This window comes from Giraffa tippelskirchi, chromosome 1 (assembly GCF_054371585.1).
Source record: "Giraffa tippelskirchi isolate mGirTip1 chromosome 1, T2T-mGirTip1v1.2.pri, whole genome shotgun sequence".
NCBI lineage: Eukaryota > Metazoa > Chordata > Mammalia > Artiodactyla > Giraffidae > Giraffa > Giraffa tippelskirchi.
Genome location: NC_137275.1, coordinates 97,176,744 through 97,194,614, shown reverse-complemented (window position 1 = coordinate 97,194,614; position 17,871 = coordinate 97,176,744). Strand labels below are relative to the sequence as shown.

General features: G+C 37.3%; 1 protein-coding gene across 3 annotated transcripts in view; it reads right to left on the bottom strand.

The window, feature by feature from the left end:
- ANK2 (ankyrin 2) overlaps positions 1-17,871 on the bottom strand; it is a 266,916-nt gene that overhangs the window by 148,588 nt on the left and 100,457 nt on the right. For 2 of the 3 annotated variants that reach the window (XM_081484766.1, XM_081484775.1), the window contains exons 5-6: positions 7,814-7,912; positions 2,737-2,922 (exon numbers count right to left, since the gene is read on the bottom strand). In XM_081484766.1, the coding sequence (XP_081340892.1) occupies positions 2,737-2,922; positions 7,814-7,912 (285 nt within the window). Of the gene's footprint in view, positions 1-2,273; positions 2,298-2,736; positions 2,923-7,813; positions 7,913-17,871 lie in introns of all 3 variants that reach the window. The other variant, XM_081484755.1, reaches the window with a different exon arrangement.

Sequence of the window (17,871 nt, the reverse complement as noted above, 5' to 3'; positions counted from 1 at the left end):
ATGTTAATTAAACTAAATTTTATCAGTAAGACTGATAAAAAAATAAGAAATTAAATAAATCATATGAGCATTAGAGAAGGGTTTACTCTCAGAGTGTTTTAAAAATGAGTCTGAAAATCTTAAATAGAAGAAAAGCGTATTTCCTTTCATTTTTGCTAATGAAAGTGCAGTTAGAAATTTCTGCCATTTTCACAGCAGAAGCATATTGATTCTTTTCTTATTTACCATATGAAAAAAAGCATTGTTCTTGCTCTCCATAATTTTCATTGCTTAATAGAAGATAATAGGAACAATAAAGACTGTTCCTGTAAAACTGGGTATCAAATCCTGCAGTTATGAGGCCATTTTGCATTGCCCTCTTTTGTTTGAAATGAATTTTGGTATACACGATATTGTTTTTAAGAAATGTTACTCACATCACAACCATTATTTTCCTATTCACTTGGTGACTTTGCTTTTAAAATGGCCTAAATAAGTATTCAGATACCTTAAGTAACAGAAATTCCTCTGTGCTAGTAGCCAAGTTAGGTGCAAATAATTTCCGACTCTAGTGAAGCAAGATACAAAATAAGAATAGCAACTATCAATCCAAAGCCTACGCTTATAGTCATGATATTTTTATTTTGTGTCTACATGATGCCAAATATTCATGTCAATATAGAAGAAAAAAAATCAGCCTAAAACCTGGCTGCTGTTTTACAAAATGTCAAACTTTAATATTTTAGGAAATAATTGACTAGATGTTTTTCATTTTTATCTTGATATTTCCTGTCACCCAGTCATATCCTGAACATGAATCTATTATTTGAGTTACAATTTAATTCCAGAAAAACACAGAGACCGCTGATGAATCATTTTCAAATTATTCAAGTATAATAATATTATTTTCCCCATTTTCAGAAATAAACTAATTTATTGCTTGACACAGCCTCATTGAAAATCCACAGTGATGCCTCAGGCTGTGACTCTTGGATCAGCATGAGGCTGGTGTAAGCCCCTCAGGAATCCTTCCCTGATTAACAGGGAGATGGAAGGCTCAGGTCACGATTCTACAGGACTGTGGATGAACGGGTTTCTCTTTGTTATTCTAGTGTCCTTGAAGAAATACTTCTAATTCAGTATATATCTACTCAAATTGCTGCAAAATGATTAGAGCCAACACTGCTTTCAAAAATGTAAACAATTACCAAAAATCACCTAAAAGTAAAAAGTATTAAAATCAGTAATTAAGATATATCAATTTATATTATTCCAGTCTTGAGCAATTTCACCAAGCAGTTGGGCATTTTTTAAAAAGTCTCTGACCTAAGTTCCATATACAGATTTGGAACAGAAGAAATGATATGAATAATTTAAGTCTAATCACATCTCAATGGATAAACCTGTTAATAAACAGGTATTAGTTTTAGAAATACACTACTAGTACTAAGCGCAAATGCTCAAAATGCCCATAGGTCCACAACCCAGTGATCACATGAAATGTTAATCTAGAGAATTTCCTAAGCAAAGTGAAAATCAACCTATAGAAACAGTCACTTGCCTTTGAAGGTTAAATTTTATAATACAGGTTAATTTTTATAATATACTTTCAACAGTTTTTGTATTAGTGCCTCTTGATAGCAACAAAGAGAGACCACTACACACACATACTCACACACACTCTCTCACACATACACACACACACACTCTAAACCAAATCCTCTTATTGATTTTGTTGGTGGATGGGACTTATTTAGGTATGTGGAAAACAGATGATTTCAAGACAACTATTATCAGATAGCAAGATGATGAAAATGTTTTGTTCATGATATGCTCAACATCACTACTGATTATATACAACGTGGTAAAAAAATACAGAAAAGGGCAATTGCAATTAGACAAGAGGATGAAACACTGGCAGAGAATCCTCCTTAAATTACACTTCACTAGATTCTAAATGGAGAATTCTCATTAAGAGAAGGAGGTCACATCTCTTACTGGCAAAAAGTTAATAAAGCTCACTTAGTAAAATACATATTATGGAAGAGTATTGTTTCATGCTCTACTCTAATAAGCTATTTAAATAGTTACACTGATTAATGTTTCCAAAATATGTTATATTAAAATTTTTGAGTTACCTATTTGCCCTAATTATGAGCAAAGTTTCCAAATTAATTTCCTAATAATGAAAGTTCTAATCATTAGTATGAATTAGTGAGCATTTATTCTAATTGGACAAAAAATACAATAAAATTTTTAAAAAGATATATTTTGGTATAACCGCAATACTGTACCTCGGTTGTCCTATTCACCATCATCTGAAGCAGTGTTATGTGGGAAAAAGAGGGAAGATATTACACAGTGCAAAATTAAGGAAATAATCAACCTGCTCTCTGCAATTGGATACACCATTCCAGCAAGCCAAAATGCATTCTATTTAGCAAAGGCAACCATAACACTATACAATACAATTGTATCTTTCTATTTCTGTTCCTGTTATTTTTATCATAAATAGAATAAATAAGATTTCTAAAAAGCTTCACCTTTTAGAGAAAGTTATCTTATAGGGTTCTTTTTTGTTTTCTTACTATACCCAGTAGACAGTCCCCTTTATTCTGAAATACCTCTGAAAGTAATTTATCTCTTTTGATGACCAGAAGTAATTTTGCATTATCACCATGGCCTACTTCTTTATCATCCCCCAGGAGGAAGCCGGCAGCTGAAGAGTTCCTGTCCACAAATACGTGCAGCTTTTACCTTGGACTGTACGTCAGCGTTGTGATCATTCTGAAGCAGGAGGGCGGCAGATTTGGTGTCATCTTTCCTGGCTGCAATATGCAGAGCTGGCAGCCTCACTTTCCCTTTGGTGTCGTTCTCCAGGAGGATGGCCACTGCCTGGTTGTGTCCCTGCTGGAGCGCAACCGCCAGGGGCGTAAAGCCATCCTAGGAAAACAGAAGGAAAAAATTTCCATCAACTTTGGGAAGCCTGGGATTCAACTCCAAGAAACAGTGCATCTAATTTTCAAATTAAAGACTATGATTGACAAAAACATTGGAAGGAATAAATATTACTGTGAAGACTGAAGCAAATTATAGTCATTTATTATACTATGTACTGGCTTCATCGGATATTTTAAAATATCTATTCTATATATTTTTTAAAAAAATCTATATTTCCTAATGAAGCATACTGTACACAGGATATGCTCAATTATGTTTTGAAGCTGAAAATAAAAATTAGAAGCAACCTGAAGTGATGCCTGCTTATAGAAAGAAAACTGTGAGAAGGGGAGAAATAATGAAAACCAAGTCTGACTGATATGGTAGCCAACACAGGGAAATAAATGACATGATTAACTTTTCAAGTTGCTAAATATCTCTGTATTGATTAGGGAAAACAACTGTTAATGGAATGGCTATTACCAGTTAATTTGGGAAATCTGGGACATAATATGACCTAAAATTCTTTGGCAAATAAGGCTAATTCATTAATTTTGCACTTAGTTGAATTTTATATTGTCTTTTGAATATAAAATTGTGCTAAATAATGTAGAAAATCACACTTTCACTTTGAAACTTAAAAAACAATTAAAGAAATAGCACAGATCATCAAAGTTAGAGGAGTCTTAGCGGTAGATGGATAACCATGCTAGAAAACTGGGAAGCTATATTTTCTCTCTAGAAACATGTATTCAAAAATAGAAAGGTGACAAGTAGAAAAAAAATATACTCTAGGCTCTGTTAATGTGAAAACCTCCCTTAATTCACAAAAGCTTGAAAACAAGTCTCAGAAGTTTCCATTCATAGAGGAGACAAGAGGAATTGGATGGTACATCTAACAAATGCATACCAGAGACAATGGCTATTTAACTGCATCTAACTGCTCCATTTGTTTCCAAAGATAATTTTTAAAAAGGTAACTGTAGGACTTTCCTGGTGGCTCAGTGGTAAAGAATCCTACCTGCCACTGCGGGAGACATGGGTTTGATCCCTGGTCTAGGAAGATCCCACATGCCGTAAGCAACTAAGCCTGGGCACCACAACTACTGAGCCTGTGCTCTAGAGCCCAAGAACTGCAACTATTGAGCCCACAGGCCACCACTACCGAAGCCCCTGTGCCCTAGAGCCCGGGTTCCACAAAGAGAAGCCGCCACAACGAGAAGCTTGTGCAGTGCAATGAAGGCAGCCTCCGCTTGCCACAACTAGAAAAAAAGCTTGCGCAGCAACGAAGGCCCAGCACAACCAAAAATAATTAATTAGTTAATTTTTAAAAAAGGTAACTGTAGACTTTGGAGGGAAAATTATTTTCCTCAAGTGTACATATCATATATGCACTACCACAATAAGGACTGAATTTTTAAAATTAGAATTGAATTGCAAATAAACATTACTTAATGAAATGGAAGAGTAAAGCATGAGTGTTGTAAGATGAAGGAGAGTAGCCTAAATTTGGAACTTTGTTTGGCACAAATTAAGTCCTCTGTGAAGGAGGAAAGAACAGGCTCATTATCATATACATATTTAATTTGATTCCCCCCGCAACACTGGGATAGTTTATATTAAAAGAGTGTGAACTTTATTTTTTTCTTAGAGACAAGGCATTTGCTGACAGTACAGGGCCTGATTAAAAAATTCTTAGCTTTCAATTTTGGTAACATTCAGGAAGAAGGAAGAAAGTAGAAAATTATAAAAATGATACTGGATGGACAGATAACTCCCTGCAGAGAATTTAACTTTGAATCTCCACCACATGATTTCATTCTAGTCTACACTTCATAGAAGAAGGGTAAATATTTGAAATTATTTTTTTCAAGTATCTCCACTAACTCTATGAAAAGGAAACCAATATTAAAAGTAAATAAGCTTCATTTTTCACCATCTATTTACCAATGCCAATTGCCATAATTATGGGAAATTTCAAAACTTTAATTATTTCTTTTCAAATACGAGTTTCACTGCCATACTGAACGATCTCATAACTATCTGATAAACTGGTCATAATGTCTTTCTTAGTAAGTTTTGCAAATTAGGGCTATTAATGGGTTCAGGGTGTCTTCTTTAGGTATTTTCATACACGCATACATGATCGTTGAAGGTATTTAGCAATGCAGCCTAAAATATCATATAGTAATCAACTATAAAGCTCTGTGAAGATGTTATTTATTCACAGAATGATAGACTAAAGCATGCATTTGTGCATTTTCAGTTGTGTCTGACTCTTGGCGACCCCACGGACTGTAGTCTGCCAGGCTCCTCTGTCCATGGAATTTTCCAGGCAAGAACACTGGAGTGGGGTGCCATCTTTTCCTCCAGGGATCTTCCCGACCTAGGGATCAAACTCGCATCTCCTGCATTGGCAGCTGGATTTTTTACCACTGTGTCACCTGGGAAGCCCAACAGACTAAAGGGAAACATGCAAATAGTTTTCCATTAGTGCATTTTCTGATAACCATTAAGGCCAGTGGTGTGGAATAACCTATTAAGTTTATATATGTCCACTCAGGAAAAATTACAGTTATTTAAATGATTAAGGGGGCTTCTTTGGTGGTTCTGTGGTAAAGAAGCCGCCTGTAATGGAGGAGACTCAAGAGATATGGGATGGATCCCTGGGTCGGGAAGATCCCCTGAAGGAGGAAACGGCAACACACTCCAATATGGAGTGGAAAATTGCTTGGAAAATTCTATAGGCAGAGCAGCCCGGACAGCTACAGTCCATGATGTTGCAAAAGTCGGACACAACCGAGGACTCCCAATGCGAATGTTTAAAAAATGAAACAACAGGCATAAATGAGTCTAAACCAGGATTCAAAACCTCATGAGACAGACTTGCAAGAACCACACTTCTGTGTGGAAATCAAAGACCATTTTCATTTTCTGAGACCCACAGTGTGACATAGACTCAACCAATGCAACATACATAAAAAGGTGTTAATATTTCTGAAAACAGACTGAGATGATACAGAGGTCTAGTCTGGAGGAGCCATGAGGCAGCTGAGAGTGCTGGCAGGCTGCGTTTCCCTAAATCATACACTAGAAGTAGTACGTCTATATGATGGGCAAAATTCTGTAGTGTAAAGATTTCTCTAGGTAAATGATTCTGTTTTTAAGGAAATAAAAGAAAACAAATGCAGATAACCATATTTAGCTACAATTCCCAGAGGATGTGATGCAGACATATAGTCTCACATTGTTACCCAAGCTTTGCCTGAGGATATTCACATGCCACTCATTGACAGAATTAGTGTTTCAGAAAGTCATAAAACCAATCATAAAATCATAATTATAAAAATCACGCTGTACTCATGTGATAAGAGGGTAAAATCTGTGTGTGCTGAGTAGAGAACATGAAATCGTTCCACACTAGGTAGCTGTATTTTCCAGTCATAAGCAGGAAACATGGTCTCATTAATACTGATGTCTTAGGATGGTTTTTAACTAATGAGTATAAGCTGTCAGAAAGTTACTATGCGGCTGCTGCTGCTGCTGCTAAGTTGCTTCAGTTGTGTCCGACTCTGTGCGACCCCATAGACGGCAGCCCACGAGGCTCTTCCGTCCATGGGATTCTCCAGGCAAGAACACTGGAGTGGGTTGCCATTTCCTTCTCCAGTGCATGAAAGTGAAAAGTGAAAGTGAAGTCGCTCAGTCGTGTCCGACTCGTAGCGACCCCATGGACTGTAGCCCACCAGGCTCCACCGTCCATGGGATTCTCCAGGCAAGAGTACTGGAGTGGGGTGCTATTGCCTTCTCCGAAAGTTACTGTGAGGCTCCACAAAAAGTTTTCTATCAAAGGGCCTGGACATGAATTCAATAGATTATAATGACCTCTCCCAACAATGCAGGGTAGAAGGGATTTTGTGTTTATTTCATCTGGAGATTTAATTGCCCATAAAGGAGGCCATTTAGACATCAAAAATTAACAAGACAGTTTCTGTCTATTAGTCATCTTTCACTCCAGGCCAGGAGTTTTAAAACTTTGTCAGTGGAGCCACAGAACATGAACCAGGGAAGTTAAAGCTGATTGAAAAGGGTGAGGAGAGGCATGTCCCAATGGAGGTCTCCTCCCTTCCTCTCCTGTGTCAACTACTCCCAACCTTCCAATGGCCCCTGAGCATTTTACCCAAGCTCAAAAACATCCTGACCATCAGGTACAAATCACTATTCCAAGCAGCCACTAAATTCACTCCTTAATCTGCCTAGGGCAAAAATCAGAAGGAAAATACAAAGCAGGTTCTGCTTATTGGAGGACACACACAGGGAAAGGAAAGTGATACACTATGTTGGCTCATTTCAAAACCATTTTTATGTCTAGATGTCCTGAATATTTGGAGATTGAATTGATTTTGAACATTCTATTCAGTTGCTGCCATAACCACAGTCACACAACCACGACATAATTTGACTTCAGAAATATGAACAGTTTTCTGATGTCCTATTCCTCGTGAAACTGTAAAAAGAACTATGACTCAGTGCTTATCACTAAAAAAAAGTTCCTTTAAGGAACTGTATTAGATTCTAACAAAGATAAACTATATATGAAAAGAGATGGGTAGAATTTACTACAATTTGATTTTAGAATGGTCTAAAGCTCCAAAAAAGCTACAGAATGGCAAAATTGATGGAAGCGTGATTTCACATAAGAATAAATTGATATGAATCCAAAATTATAAACTCATTTAACTGTGTACTGGCTTGTTTGTTCATGGCCACTGTTTTAGATTACAATAGTAACAGAAACATTCCTAAAAGAAAGATAATGGAGAACTTTTACAGCTAGATACAAAGAAAATGTACATTAAGATAAAAAAATTCAAGTCTTTCGAGTTGACAGTCTTACCTCAGTAGCAGTGCTCTGATTAGCTCCATTTTCCAGCAAATATTTTACAACATCAATGTGATTCTCTTGTGCAGCCATGTATAAAGGAGTGAAGCCATTCTGAGGACAAACAGTGAAACAGGTATCTTCAATCATTTGTCAAGTTTAAACCAGGGAAGAATATAAGACAAGCAAAGAATGAATACTATGAAGAAATATTTTGAAATTTTGAAACAAATAACATATCTTCATACTGAAGAAGTCATACCTGCATTTACCATCATAAAATTAGTCAAAATCAAAGTTAACCAATTCCCACCTATGATATTTCAAAGGAGGAGGAGAAACGGAAGAAATATCCCCCTCATTTCCTGCCTTCATTTCAGTATCAAAGATTCACATTTCTTATCACCCAACACTGTGTTAAAACTAAAGATATTTAGTATCTAAATATCTATATAATTCTATAATATATAGAATTCTCATTATACATACTATCTATATAAAATAATGTTAATGTAATATCTCCTGTATTTATCAATCATAAGCCATTTAAACAGATGATCATTATCTTGAATATGTATATTTTAACACTCTTAAAGGTATAAAATATTACTCATATCAAAATAGGCTGGGAGAAATTATAAATCTGATTGAAAATTTAAAAATCTGTATTTCAATGTTCTGACTGAGGTAGCATGATTTATACTGAACCCTCTTTACTTTTTAAAATCCATTCTGAAATTCTATTATTCGTTAATTCTCATATTCATTTACTCAATTATTTACAAAAATCCAAGCAATGGTAGCTGGGCCATTGCTGGGAAACGATGACAAACAAGATAGACATCTGCCCTCCTGGAGAACATACTACAGTAATATGACAATATCATGTAGTCATAGTTTTTTCAAAGTATTTACATTTTATAAAAGAGTTTGAAACTAAGTTTAAACTGGCAATTTCTTTTCATTAGAACCTTTGCAATATGTAATATTTTATTAAGGTAAAAACCCATAAAGCTTTATTTTTAAAAACACATGAAATAATTCATAAACTATCAAAACTCAACATTTTCTCAAAATTATGTCAGAATCTTAAACATAGTTGGTTCCCTTAAAACTTGAATGCATTAATGAGAATAAGTAAAAATACAGATGAAACTTCAGGGAGTTTCAAAAACTTACAAGGAAAGAAAAATAGTTTTTTTGAAAAATTCTTCTGTATACATTGTATAAATGTGGAAACATTATTCAAAATGGTCAAGATACAGCAAAATATAAATACACAAGGGTATAAGTAGAGTGGGCTTCTCAGGTAGTTCAGTGGTAAAGAACCCACCTGCCAATGCAGGAAATGTGGGTTTGATCCCTGGGTGGGGAAGATCCCCTGGAGGAGGGCATGGCAACCCACTCCAGTATTTTTGCCTGGGAAATCCCATGGACAGAGGAGCCTGGCAGGCCACAGTCTACGGGGTCACAAAGAGTCAGACATGACTGAGCAACTGAGCATGCACACACAAATACAAGTGGAATAAGAAAAGTAATTTAAAATTTGATTACAAAAGAAAATTTGTAGGTTTCAAATGATGGTGGAAATTTTAAAACAAAGAAATATTACAAGAGGAATGAACTGACAGTTTTTGTAGGATTCAGGAATAACTTGCTAGCTAGAGAGCATATTTTTTAAAAAATATAGAAAACAGGTGAAGTAATTAGCCCCCAACTAAAATAAATAAATTTATAAAAAAAAAAAAAAAAGAAAACAGGTGAAATCTTGTGTATTTTAAGAACTGAAGAGGTGGCGGAAGGATGGAATTAGAGATTCAAAGGAAGGGAAAGCCAGTGAGGACGGTTACAAACAATGAGTGGGTGTGGACTGGGGCTCTTTTATGACACAAAAAGAGAAAAAGAACTTTGAACAGAATAAAATAATTTGCTTACATGATACAAAAAGAGAAAAAGAACTTTAAACAGAATAAAATAGTTTGCCCACATATTTCCTTCAGACAGAACATTGTATGTGGATCAGGAGAAAGGTAAATAGACTGTGGCTGCCAGATGACAGGGGGGAGGAGCAACGGGCCATCCTTAGGCTTCTGTCTTGGGTCGTGGACTTTAAAGGGACCTCCTCTAGCTGAGCAGGGTAAGGGATCCAGAGGGCTAAGGGGACATGCCCTCTCTGATCCTGCAGCTCCCCTGCCCTCAGATCACACATGAGACATGCAGCCATCCAGAGTTCCCTCCCGTGCAGCCCCAAGTGTGCTTCAGCACTGGCTCAGACTTCTTCCTTGGGATCATCCTCTCTGGGTCCACTGGCATGCACACCCTGAGGTGGTTGAATAATGGTCTTCAAACATGTCCACATCCTAATCCCCAGAACTTGTAAATGTTACCTATAATGGTAAAAGGAATTTTGCAGATGTGATTAAGTTACATATTTTGAGATGAGGAGATTAATCTGAACTACCCAGGTGGGCTTGATGTAACCACAAAAGGTTTTTACAAGAGGGAGGCAGCAGGTCAGAAAGGAGAGATTTATTCAGAGCATTCAGTAGGAATCAGCAGTGTCAGCACCTTAGCAGCAGTAGCAGCACCTTGGCATTAACCCTGTAGGACTGATTTTAGACTTCAGGCTTCTAAAATTATAAAAGAATAATAAAAGAATAAATTGTGGTTTTTTTTTTTTTACTACAGTTTGACATTTTTCATTGAAGGATGATTGCTTTATAATATTGTGTTGCCTTCTGCCATACATCAACATGAATCAGCCATAGGTATACATATGTCCCTCCCTCTTGAACCTGCTTCCCTCCTTCCACCCCATCCCACCCCTTTAGGTTGTTGCAGAGCACTGGTTTCAGCTCACTGAGACATACAGCAAATTCCCACTGGCTATCTATTTTACATATGGCAATGTATATGTTTTCATGCCATTCTCTCCACTCATCCCACCCTCTCCTTCCTTCTTACTGTGGCCACAAGTCTGTTCTCTGTGTCTACAACTTCATTGCTGCCCTGCAAATAGGTTCATCATCTTTCTAGATTGCATACACGTGTTAATATACGAAGAAAGAATTGTGTTATTTTAAGTCACTGAATTTGTGATACTGTTACAGCAGCAACAGGAGTCTAACACACACTACTAGATGTTTTTGTGAGGAAGAGTGCAAGTGGCAGATGAACAGAGCCTGAATGTACAGGCTGGGGTGTCTATACCTTTACATGTGATGTTCCTGTGGTGTGGATGGAGCCTAGGGTGAGGAAAGGGGAGGGGCCAGAGTCCAGAATCAGTCCCAATCCTGCAAAGAATGAACTCCAAGGTTTGTAAGAAGTCTAAATTCAGACTTATCATATAGCTAGAAAGATATATTTACTAATGTAGGAGGATGTGTGCATGTTCAGTTGCTTCAGCCGTGTCCAACTCTCTGCAACCCTATGGACTGTAGCCTGTCAGGCTCCTCTGTCCATGGGATTCTCCAGGCAAGAATACAGGAGTGAGTTGCCATGCCCTCCTCCAGGGGATCTTCTTGACCCAGGGATTGAACCCGTGTCTCCTGCATCTTCTGCATCACAGGTGGATTCTTTACTGCTGAGCCACTGGGGGAACCCAATATAGGAGGATTTGATAGTATATTAGCTTGATATATAACTTTTAATTTAAAAATATGCTATGAGTGGACCTCTTTTGCACTCTTGTCCTGGGCCCTGTAAGTGTTAATGGTAGACTAGAATAATAGACAAAAAAAGGGAAAATCTAAAAAACAGAGAAATATCAAGGGTGACAGTGTATAGTGCCTAGGGGGGAGAGGCAGTGACAAATGTCCAGGATCTTGGTTAGGGGGCACCTTATCACCATTTGCTCTTTGTGCCACAACCTCAGCGTGCAAGGGCTTCCAGCAGAGTGCAGGATGCAGATGTGAAGAACAATGAAAATAAAAATGATTTATTGAACATACGCTATATATCATTCACTGTGACAAATACTTTGAATATATGGCTTCAAATTACTATGACCACAGTCTCAGTTGCCTGGGATGGTCTAAGTCTATGAATAGTATCTTGGAGTAATTATTAATAGAGTCTCAGTTCAGGTGATAAATTAAAAGGCCCAATACTATCTCGAACATTTTAAATTGTGCTATAACACTGGTATTATTATCCCCATTTGCAATAAGGCAGCTGGGGCTCAAGTATTAGGTAACCTTGCCAAAATCTCATAGATATTAAGTGAACTAGAAGCAACAGGCAGGAGGCAGTACATGGAGAGCCTTCTTCCCTACAAAGGACCTGATCCTGTGGATGTGTGGTTCTCAGCCTGGCTGTGTGATAGAAGCTCCTGTGAAACTTGTAAGAAAGCCTAGGGACTACCCTGCCTCCCCTGAAGTGGAGTCTCCAGATATGAAATCAGCACACATGCATTTAAAAAATTTTTTTTAACTATCTTTAGGACTTTGTTATAGGTGATGCAGAAAACTGCATGGTTTTCGGCAGGGATTACATTTGCATTTCGGAAAGATCACTCTGGTGACCAGAGATGCCTTGGTTTGAGATGGTAGGGGACAGAAATTGAAATATAGGATTAATCAGCTTTTGCAATATTTGAGACAGTGTATGGAAAGGATGAAGGACACATGAGCTAAGATATCATCTTTGCTAAGAAGGAAGGGGAGCTATTTACTGTTACTAAATGTGTGAAGTAAGAAGGCAGTAAAGATTTACTGCTGCTGCTAAGTTGTTTCAGTCGTGTCCGACTCTGTGCGACCCCATAGACGGCAGCCTACCAGGCTCCCCCGTCCCTGGGATTCTCCAAGCAAGAATACTGGAGTGGGTTGCCATTTCCTTCTCCAATACATGAGAATGAAAAGTGAAAGTGAAGTCGCTCAGTCGTGTCCGACTCCTAGCGACCCCATGGACTGTAGCCTACCACGCTCCTCCGTCCATGGGATTTTCCAGGCAAGAGTACTGGAGTGGGTTGCCATTGCCTTCTCCAGGTGCTAAAAATATTGGAAATTATCCTTCCTTCACTTAGTGATGCTATTTAATAAGAATTAGTCTACCAGACAATATGAAACACATCTCTGGGTAATTGGGAAAGGGCATGGCAACACTTTAACACCATTGTCAGTTTTATAGGGAAGCTTTTATCTTCCTACATTGATAGGTCCTCAACACAGGATTATTGGCTCCTGTGTCCATGTATATAAGTACTTCCGAATAAATTGTGTCTCCATGTTTTTCTGTAATAGTCTGACTGCATGTAGGCATCAAAGTATACAATACATATTTCCTCCTTGTTGGTATCATAAAATCAGAGGGACTTCCCTGGTGATCCAGTGGTTAAAACTGCACATTCCCAATACAGGGGGCCTGGGTTCAATCCCTGGTTAGCGAAGTAGATCGCACATGCCACAACTAAAGATCCCGCATGCTGCAACTAAGACCTGGCACAGACAAAGAAATAAATACATATTTAAAAATAAATAAATACAATACATTAAATATTTGTTGTCAGAGTAGCTCCAAGGTGACCAACAGAAGCCTCTACTAACTGGTTATTAAATATTTTGGATGCTGTTCCTCTCCGTAGCAATTATTAATTATTTGCCATTCATTTATATTTATTCACTAAACAAATCGGTGACTTCACTGCCAGGCATTGTGCTTAGCTCCAGTGATTCAGAAATGAAAGCTCCCTGTTTATGAGGAGCTCATGGTCCAGAGTCTGAGATGGACAAGTAAGCAAACTACAGTATTACAATTCAGTGAGCACATATCTCACTGTTGTTGGATACAAGGAGAACATAAAGGGACACAGAACTCAACTGGATAAAAAAATTATATCTGAAGGAAACCCTGGGAGTGACACTTGGAAGATATGGGGAATGATTTGGCTTGAGCTAAGCTAAAAAACACAGAATTTACACACAGAAGTAGGGAAGGTTTTCCAAACAGAGGAAAGCCCATGAGAAGAGAAAATCCTGTCTGTACAGGGATCTCCAGAAAATTCACTGTGACAAGTGAGGAGAACAGGCTGAGATGGGCAGGGATCAGCACCCATCCATCACACTAAGGCATCTGAATTTTATTCTAAAGTCTTGGGAGTCACTGAAGGGTTTTAGGGCTTCCTAGGTGGCACTAGTAGTAAAGAATCTGCTGGCCAGTGCAGGAGATATTAAGAGATGCATGTTCGATCCTTGGGTTGGGAAAATCCCCTGGAGGAGAGCGTGGCAAACCACTCCAGTAATCTTGCCTGGAGAATCCCACAGACATAGGAGCCTGGTGGGCTACAGTCCATAAGGTCACACAGATTCAGATATGACTGAAGTGACTTCACATGCACACACAAAGGGTTTTAAGCAGGGGTTTGACACGTTCACATTTGCATTTTAAAGAGATTAAGTTGCCAGAATGGGGAGGATGAATTAGAAAATGGTCAGAGAATGGTCTAGAAGAGTAGAAAGAAGGTTTTTGTAATAATTCAGATGAGAAATGAGGATTAGAAATATTTAATATGATTTGGGGATTTTGAACTGCCATTAACTATTTATATGTATTTATATGCCACTTAAAGATTGGAAGCGGTTTCAGTTTGCATGATTTATTAGTCATTATAACATTTCTCAGATTTATTAAAAAGTTATAAGACTTTTCTTCAAATACAGAAATTGTATTTTAGAGAATTCAAACACTTGCAATATTACCAAAAATATTTTTCCTACTTTCATTAGTGATATAACTATGAACCAGTAATGAGGTTTTAGTCATTGGAGAGAAATTTTTTTGGTAATTGGATTATTTGGGAAAATTGAATGAACATGAGCTAATAATTTTCCTATCAAATGTAGATTTATTGCAGTTTTGGGAACATTTTAATGCAATTAATCTTTTGCTATCTATATGTCATTTCAAAGAAATTAAATAGCAACAGATAATGTGAGTATGAAAAGTAATGAATGGATTAGAATCAAAGTTTTAGATAAGGACCAAAACTCTAAGAACTATCATTATCACCAATTTTTAACAAATCTTAACTTTTCAGGCTTAATTGTGCCAGAACATATAACCTTATTTTTCTATTACACAAATTAAGATTTATCAGTTGGATGATTTGAAATGGTTGATCATACAAAATCACTTTTATCTTAACATAAGAGTCAATGTTACCATTCAATTCAATAGGTATTTTTTAAAAAATTAGATATAATTGATATTATATTAGTTTCAGGTGCATAACATAATGATTTAAAGGTTATACATATTGAGAAGTGATTAACAAAGTAAGTCCAGTTATCTTCTAAGATCATAAATAATTTTTATAATAATGAAAACTTCAAAAAAAAGTCTTTTTTAACAGCACCAAATTTGTTCTAAAGTTTTTTGCTTTAGCACTGGACTAGGTGCTTTGAGCGGAGAAGGAAATGGCAACCCACTCCAGTACTCTTGCCTGGAAAATCCTATGGACAGGGGAGCCTGGTAGGCTGCAGTCCATGGGGTCGCTAAGGATCGGACACGACTGAGTGACTTCACTTTCACTTTTCCCTTTCATGCATTGGAGAAGGAAACGGCAACCTCCTCCAGTGTTCTTGCCTGGAGAATCCCAGGGACGGGGGAGCCTGGTGGGCTGCCGTCTGTGGGGTCGCCCAGAGTCGGACACGACTGAAGTGACTTAGCAGCAGGTGCTTTGAGAGTAACAATTATGAATATAATATTGTTCCTGCCCTCAAGAGCAAAAAATGCAACAGAGTTCATTGATCACTACACATATAAAGAATCATAGCACAAGACATATTATAATTGCCAAAAGAGAAACATGAATAAAATGTTCTCAGAGCACTAAAGAGTGAGCAATTAACACTGAAAAGCGGTATCATTGGCCTAAGCACACAGATCTGAGAGGAAATTAGGAACTAATGAAATCAAGAGGGTAGATCTAGAGAAAATGAAATGTTCTTTGCAGCTTTTTTTTTTTTTCTTGTTTCATTTTCTCTCTTTCTCAAGAGATGTGGTTTTTGTGTGAAAAGTCAAAAGACTCTTACAGGTCTGAAAATTAAAAGAAAAAAATTCAAAGATCTCTTAGGCTGGTAACAGAAAACTGCAATTCACATTTAGCATATTACTACCCAGGTAAAGATATACTTTAGGTGATTTCATAAATCAAGAGTGAGCTAAAAGAGTAGAAAATGATTGTGGAAACTTCAAATGGTGTATACATTAATTTCTCTATACTGCTCATTATCATTTTATTTGTTCTTAATTTCAGTTCTATGCTGCTAAAATTAAGTATATTTCAATGATTAAAAAAATTGTCCTATGTTTCTGGATGAAAATGTTATGTCTAAAAGGAAACTCATCATTTTACAATTGAGGAAATTTTAACCCGGAGACTGAGTGAACTTTCAAGTGGACTGGGCAGCGAAACAGGTTAAGCAGAGACCAGAAGGTTGGTTGTTACTTAGTTGATAAGTCATGTCCAACTCTTTGTGATCCCAAGGACTGTAGCCCACCAGGCTCCTCTGTGCATGAGATTTCCCAGACAAGAATACTGGAGTGGGTTGCTGTTCCCTTCTCCAGGGGATCTTCCCAACCCAGGGATCGAACGCATCTCCTGCATTGGCAGGCAGATTCTTTACCACTGAGCCACCTGGGAAGCCTGGAACAGGAGGTCAGTAGGAAGTAAATGGCACAGCAGAGGCAAAGATGCTTGGGATCTCTAACCCTTTCCTTCTCATCTTTCAAGCCCTGACACAAGTGTCATCCTCCCTGGGAGGTCTTATCTGCACCCATAACAATGCTTAACTCATGGTAGAGGTTAAATAGCTGGTAAATGGATGAATCAGTAAAGTAGAATAGGACCCAAGATTTTTTTATGTCTGTCCTGGTTTTAAAATATGTCTGCCTATACTTTTCCCATAAAGCTTATTACATAATATTGAGTAGAACTCCCTATGCTGTAAAGTAGGTTCTTATTGATTATCTATTTTATATATAGTGGTATGTATATGAAAATCCCCAAAAAGAATATACATAGGTATATGTATAACTGAATCACTTTGCTATACAACTGAAAATAACACAGCATTGTTTGTAAATCAATCAACTATTCTCCAATGTAAAATAAAAATTTACCAAAAATGAGCACTGCATATGGCTAAAAGCTCAAATCTTACATACATATCATGACAGAATTCTGGAAAAGAACTGTGTTGTTGGCAATGGTATTTTAAAAAATAAAAATATAAGTAAAGATTTAAAATTCATACACAAAAATAAAACAAAATGTGTCTGCAAATTCTTTGACACTCCTCCCTTCAAAAGGTGGAACCTAATTCTCTTTCCCTCAAGTATGGGCCAACTTAGTACTTTGCTTCCAGTGCACTGATTATGGTGGAATTGATGATGTGTGACTCCTGAGGCTACGGTTTTAAAGTCACTATCCTATCACTAGGTCTCTCTTGGGTTGTCTGCTCTGAAGGAAATGAGCTGCCATGTCATGTTAACATTCAAACAGCCTGTGGAGAGACTCTCAAGAGAAAGAACTGAAACTTCTCACTGACAATTAGCACTGACTTATCAACCACGAGACAGAAAGCTACCTTGAGAGTGAATCCTCCAGCCTCAGGAAAGCCCTGGTCAGCATCTTCACTACAGCCTCATAAGAGACTCTGAGCCATAATGTCACAGCTAAGCTACTAACGAATTCCTGATTCACATACACTGTAATGATAACATGTGTTTATTACTGTTTTAGACCACTAAGTTTTGGGATAATTTGATACATAGCAATAACTAACTGGCACAATGTCCAACAAAGTCATACATGCTCTGGCCATGGTCTACCTTGCCGACCACATCTCTTACTACTCTTACTCTAAACTACTCCCTTTCTGTTTACAAAAGAAATTCAGATCCTAATTTTGTTTTGTTTTTTTTTCAAATTTTCTAATCATATGACTCTCTTCAAATGCTATCTAACCTAAAAACTTTGAAAATAAAATATTAAACAGGGGTCCTCTGTTTGATGTTGAGTGAGTTACAACTGTTCAACAATGTCTGCCTTATTTCCAGACTACCAGGACAAT